This window comes from Heteronotia binoei, chromosome 15 (genome assembly GCF_032191835.1).
Source record: "Heteronotia binoei isolate CCM8104 ecotype False Entrance Well chromosome 15, APGP_CSIRO_Hbin_v1, whole genome shotgun sequence".
Lineage (NCBI taxonomy): Eukaryota > Metazoa > Chordata > Lepidosauria > Squamata > Gekkonidae > Heteronotia > Heteronotia binoei.
Window position 1 is genome coordinate 37793573 of NC_083237.1, and position 6886 is coordinate 37800458.

The 6886-nt window shown below is 38.5% G+C and overlaps 1 protein-coding gene across 1 annotated transcript; it reads right to left on the reverse strand.

The window, feature by feature from the left end:
* Positions 1-984: 984 nt before the first annotated feature.
* On the reverse strand, positions 985-1950 carry LOC132583431 (olfactory receptor 14A16-like). Its single transcript, XM_060255067.1, has one exon. The coding sequence runs from the start codon at positions 1948-1950 to the stop codon at positions 985-987; it is 966 nt and encodes a 321-aa protein (XP_060111050.1).
* Between the last annotated feature and the right edge of the window lie 4936 nt (positions 1951-6886).

Below are 6886 nucleotides of genomic sequence, written 5' to 3' on the forward strand. Positions count from 1 at the left end.
AAGGGGGGAAGGGAATAACTAAGGGTAAAACATTAGCAGCAGTGGATCCATTTTTTAACCGAGCCTGATAAAACAGGCCAACATCCCCTCTCGTCTCTAGTCAGAATCAGTTGATCTTGACACTCTGTTCAACTGGCATGATAATTCCCTTCTTCTTCCTATGGCACTCTACTTCTGTTTGTAGATTTTGGTATTTCATGGTCTTCTTTCATTTCTATTCTGCTGCCTTCTGGGACTGTAGTCTCAATGATCCAAACCGTATTTCTCATTTTTTTTCTTTGTTCCAGCCCTAATGACCTCATTTCCCTATCATCAAAAGGCAAAGAATACCATGATCAGACTTTCAAAAACTAACAAAATTTGGGAAGGTTCTCAGCATAAACAACTAAGCCTTTCCTAGGTTGATGTGAAATATGGCAGTGGTGATTTTGTGGCCATTAAAACTTAAAGCTTTAAGGATCATGGTGAGCTAATTTCTGGAGTAATTACATTTTATCAGGGCTTTTTTTGAGTAGGAATGCATAGGAAGGCAGTTCCGGTTGGCTTGGTGTCAGGGGGCATGGCCTAATGTGTTAATAAAATCCTGCTGGGCTTTTTCTACAAAAAGCCCTATGTTGAACAATGGTGACATCAAGGGGTGTGGCCTAATATACAAATGAGTTCCTGCTGGGCTTTTTCTACCAAAAAAAAGCCCTGCATTTTGTTAACACCATTCATTCTTATGAAACAGATGAACAAAACAGCAATCAAGGTATATGCAATGAGCTTTTTTGTTGTACTTGGTTTTTATCAAGCCTACATAAGGTCAAGTGTTTTAACTTTTACACTAGTTAATTTGTTTAAAAAGTATGTTTATTATAGGCATAAGGTTCCAAGCTTACAAGCAGTAGATTTCATAGTATTCTTGGCTGACTCTACATAGACACAAAAATACATATGGAGAGCTGGGGTTAATGGTAGGTGGTTCTGCTAGATAGGAAGGCATCAATGTTTCCAATCCATTTCTTTAAAGCCCACCTTGGAAGTGCAAGAAAAAATAGTCATGGCTCTGCCCAGAGCCAACTGGATATCTTTGTTTCTCAAGCTATAGATGATAGGATTCATGACTGGGGGCAAAGCTGTATACAGAACAGCAGCCAACAAATCCACAGTTGGAGATGACAAGGCTTTGGGCCTCACATATGAAAAAGAACCAGTGAAGAAAAACAAACAAAAGACTGTCAAGTGGGGAGTGCAGGTAGAGAAAGCTTTTTGTCTGCCTTGGGCTGACTGAATCTTGAACACAGCAGAGAAGATGTAAACATAGGAAACAAATATGATTGTAAAGCAAAATGAACCTATGCTAAGGATACCGGCAAAAATTAGGCTTTGAAAAGGCACTGTATCTGTACAAGATATCTTTAATAACTGAGGGATATCACAGAAATATTGTTCAATGACGTTGGACTGACAGAAATCTAATGAAAATGTGTCCACTGTATAAACTACTGCAATGGTGACAGAGGTGATCCAAGAAGCAGCTGCCATTTGGAAGCAAACATTCCAGTTCATGATCAGCTGGTATCGTAGAGGGTGGCAGATGGCTGCATAGCGGTCATAAGCCATGACAGTGAGAAGAAACAGCTCAGCACTAGAGAACATAATCACCAGGAAAACCTGAGTGATGCATCCGGAGAATGAAATCTGCTTGCTGTCCATCAAAGAATTGACCATGGATTTGGGAATTGTAGTTGAAATGTAGCAGGCATCAACCATGGAAAGGTTGACCAAGAAGAAATGCATGGGGCTGTGAAGGTGGTGACTATGGGCTACGGCTGCAATTAGGAGGACGTTTCCCATCAAAGCCACTAAATAAATTGAAAGAAAGAGAACAAAATGTAGAATCTGTAGTTCTCGAAGATTGGCAAATCCCAGAAGGACAAATTCTGCCATGATTGTTTTGTTTATCATTTGTTTACTTAGGCAAACTCTGTGAAGATGAAAGAAAATGTACTATCAAAATGATGATTTCAGTAGAGATACCATTTGAGGATATATATCTAGGCCCTTTCAGAAACCAAGGGTGTTTTTACATTTACAGTTTGTGACTATCACTGCATCCGAAATTCACCTTTTACATTATCTAACATTCTCACTACTGTTTTGCATCATTGCTGCCCGAAGCATCTACATTTGTTTTGGTGAGATGGGTTCTAGAGCTGCTGCTGCAATGTTTTTCTTGAAACTAGTTTTGATCTGGTCATTCTCAATAGGCATTTCAAACTTGTATTGTAGAAGTTTTCATGTGTTTTAAAAGACTCCTCCAAAAGCCACAAGGTGCGGTGAGAACTGCATGAGAACTGACAGCACTTGAAATTTTTATATATCATTGCTTGTCTCATCCTGTAATTTAAATTTGTATTGTTTTTGCAATGTTAACACAATTTCCAAGCAATCGTATACATTTAACTAAGCACTGGTATTCTGGCTGCCCTCTGATCAGAGACCGCCCCCCCTCCATTGAAATGCTTTCAGCAGGCAATATAAAAAATTGGCTATGCAAAATGAACAGCTTAAGTCCACAAATGTAAAAGGAAAATAATTAAAGTGGAACAGTGGCAGGCGATTTGAAGACTCTAAAACTTTGTATCAAACTGAATGTAAAAACACCCCAAGACAAATAATATGTCTCCTGTTTCAACCTCCCCCCCCCCAAGTCACAGTTGGTATATGTGAACGCAACGAGGTTTTCAGATAAAGAGACATTCAGAGATAGTTTGCCATTGCCTGCCTCTACATCACAACTCTCGTATTCCTTGGTGTTCTCCCATCCAAACACTAACCAAGGCCAATCGTACTTAGCTTGGTGACCCAAGAAGCAGCTGCCATTTGGAAGCAAACATTTGACTTCATGATCAGCTGGTTTCATAGAGGGTGCTGCTTGAAGGGCACTTGATGTAATTAGTAGACTGATCAAAGCCACCAAGTAGTACACCATCTTTTAGTATGCAAAAATATATTACAAGGATTGTGTATAACACATAATAAACAATACCATAATAGTGGCCGGCAGTGATAGGGCCTTTTACAGTAACAGAAATCCCAAGGGTGCCAAAAAAACCCCATCCCCAAATGAATACATATAAATCCAAACTTGGAAATAGTCCAACTGAAATTCACAAGGTGGGTGCTCCTGAGGAATGTAGCTTCAATGCAGCCACTTTCTTAAAAGATGTCTCTCTAGTTTTTGATGACGTTTCAATGCCTTCTTCAGTTTAACAGCATAATTATTCAGGAACCCCGTCCTTCATTCTCTAATCACAGCATTAAGCTTCTCATTTCTGTGTGAACATCATATTCTTTCCTGTCATAGAGGGAGGTTGATGGCTGCATAGCAGTCATAAGCTTTGGCAGTGAGAAAGAACAGTTCAGCACATGCTTAACTTGGCATCAGGCAAACCTTGACTATCCCAATTTTTTTTTAAAAAACATGACATTTTGATTTACCTGACTTTCCTAACACTTTATCTACTTTCTTACATTGCTTTTTATTTCTTGAAACGTGCAGTACTTTGCTGAAGAAAGTTACACACTTCTACATCCACTGATTTTAAGGTACATAAAATCCCTCTGCTTGGGATTCCACTGTAAATTTTTAATTTTCATTTCCTATTAAAAACATATATGTACAATCATCTTTCACAAAAGAGAATATTACTTGGTGTCAGGAATGGATTAGTACCATGAACTGTAGAAGAATTATAATTTCATGAATCACTAATGAAATTATTTTCTAACCAACTGATCCTTGGCATATTGTTTTGCGATTTCCACAGGGATCAATTGAGTTTATTTTCAGTAAGTAGGATTTCCAGATGTATCATGTGCCATGTAGGACAAATTCACATGAACTTTTCTTCTCTCTTTAGAAGATCTATCCCCTTTCCTTGGGCTGAATAGGAGTCTTTGCCTACTTCCCAAAATTCCTTGACAACTTTTCCCCAGTTCTCCTTTTGTTTGAAACTGCTCTTAGCTAAGGCTGAAATCAGACTGAATTCGCATCAGCATTTAGTTCAGAAGTCTTTCTCTGTTCAGGTGCTAACCAATCAGATCTCTTGGAACAACCTGTCATTCAAGGATCTCTGACTGGGTGAAGAATTAACCCTTCATTGTCCTTTATTTGTTTATACAACACTTCAAACTGTGTGTGTTTATACAACACTTCTAAAACTGTGGTCCGTGACAGTGCCATTGTTGTTAATAACTGTGCAGTCCTCTGCATGTTCACAACGAAAATAATCTTATGTTGATTATGTCTTACATTGAGATAAGGGTACATAAGATTGCAACCTCACGAATAACTATTTTTGTTATATTGGGGTCAATTGTAACTTCCTCTCAGTTATAATTGTGACACGGTTCTAATAATGGATTGGTTGTACATACTGACAAAGTAATAGCTGGTAAAAAAAAAGACTGAAGATTAATTCTTACTCCATTTTCCATCCTTCTTTCACCTGACTTTAACCCCTCTAAAGTTCTAACTTTTAGTTGCAGAAGAGATGTTAAATACATTTTAAAGCAAAAACCAGTAACCACAAAAACCTCACAAAGCCTCTCTCAGCACCTGTCAATATTTGGGGAACTTACAGGGGAAATGTCTTAAGAAATAAAAGTAACTTTCCTAGATATTTTTTTAAAAAAACCCTCAAGAGTGACTTGTCATTTGGTAAATATTGAAGTCTACTTCCAGAACAAAAGGTCTTCATCCATCAAGGATAAAATTTCAAAATATCTTAGGGGGTGATGCTCTACATTCACCCATGCAATGTTTTCTGACCATGCAATTCTAAACAGAGTTATACCTGACTAAGCACCGACTTAAATAGACTTAGTGGTTTGTAGTTCTGCTTCAAATTGCACTGTAAGATGGTGAAACTTGGACCTTGGTAAGGAAGAGACTGTACACTGCACGGACTTTCTCACCTTCATACTTTTGTGGAATTCAGCAAAGATTCAAAAGTTCTTCTGAAGAATCCTCCTTATTACTCATGTTGTATATCTTAAATATCCAACATTAGTTTCCTAATGACATTGATCCTATCTCCTTCCTTTCATCCAATTAAAAAATAAACTTCCTTGAAAATCTAAATTCCATGTGGTATCATACTGTAATTATCTACTTGCATCTAATGGTACATCTAGCAAGATTGCTTCTTATACAAATACAAACCCACACATTCAAAGATCTCATTTTACTGAAGGAAATCAGAACACTCCTTAGCAATGCGTGTGCACAAGTGCTTTCATTCACCTACATGGATGAAAAGAAGAATTCTGCTGCTGTGGGAGAATCTATAATGTTTCTATATTTCCCACATGTGCCATTTTAACTTTACCAAAAAACAGGAATAGTTCTAAGATATTTTCATCTGCTTTTATGGTATGCCACATAAATACTATTTCAAGATCAGACACTACATGTTCTACAGTTCTTCAAAATAGCATCTGAATATTGGCAGTGTTGTAAGATCAATGAGGATAATGCTCACCTCTGTAGCTGCTTGTCACAAATGATGATTCTGTTTGAGCCTCAGTTTGCTGTTTACAATTAAAAACCCACTATAAAGAACGTAAGAAATCATTTGTGGTTTGGATGGGTCTCTAAGGGATGTCAGGGATTTGCATTATAGAAATGCACCTTGAGGAACAATTTACCAAAATGACATAACAAGTATTTTTCTCTCAGTTCTTTTTCTGTCCTACCTTGGAAACTTTGCTTTAAGTACCTGCTACCCCAAAGAGAATGGATAATCATTCATGCATGCATGGAAGATGTAGTCTATAGAATAATTTGATACCTGTCCATATCTGGTCCTTCTGCTGGCCTCAAAAGTGGAGAAAAATGGATGGATGGTGCAGTGCTTAACTGACTCTCAGTCTCTGTCAGGGGGCCAGGTTGTCCCCATTAACCAAGTCCCTACTGCTGCTCAGTGGAACTATGAAAGGGAAAATGGAGGCAATGCAAAGATGCTGCTTCTGGTTGAGTACTCAGAAATAATGTTATGGTGTCACACAATGCTCAAGGAAATTCCCAGATCTCTATGGTTAAGATTATAGTGATTGAGAAACTTTATATAATGTTGTGCAACAGTATGATGTCATTTCCATCTATGCAACTAGAAATGATACCATGGTGGGCGCATTAAGTCTTTATTTCAAGTCTCTGCTCCTCTGAAGCTTCTGGGTTACATTGTTTACTAGCTTTGGTGAAGAAACCTAGAGCTGAGGTGGGTCTTGGGCAAAACCCAAAGCAGGGTGAAGAAAATGGAAAACTTGGAATAGGAATAGGGTTGCCAAGTCCAAGTCAAGAAATATCTGGAGATTTAGGGGGTGGAGCCAGGAGACTTTGGGGGGCAGGAGAAGGTTCTGACAAGCATAATTGAGCTCCAAAGGGAGTTCTGGCCATCACATTTAAAGGGACTGCACACCTTTTAAATGCCTTCCCTCCTTTGGAAATAATGAAGGATAGGGGCAGTTATTTTTGGGGTTCATAGAATTGGACCCCGTGGTCCAATCCTTTTGAAACTTGGAGAGCAGTTTGGGGAGAAGCAATGGATGCTGTGCTAAATATTTGGTGCATCTACCTCAAAAAAACAGCCCCCCAGATTTCCAGATGCCCCAGTATCAGTTCTCCAATATATCCCATAAGAATTGGTCTTCATAGAGAATAATGGTGTACCTAGCAGACATCCCCCCTTGCTTTCTGATGACCCTGAAGTGGGGGGAGGGCCTCCCTACCTGGGGATTGGCAACCCTAAATAGGAATGACAAAAGCTTCAATTTAAGTTTGCTTTCAATTGCACAAGCCCATGAAAATGAAGAAAAATTATAGAAACTAATGCAA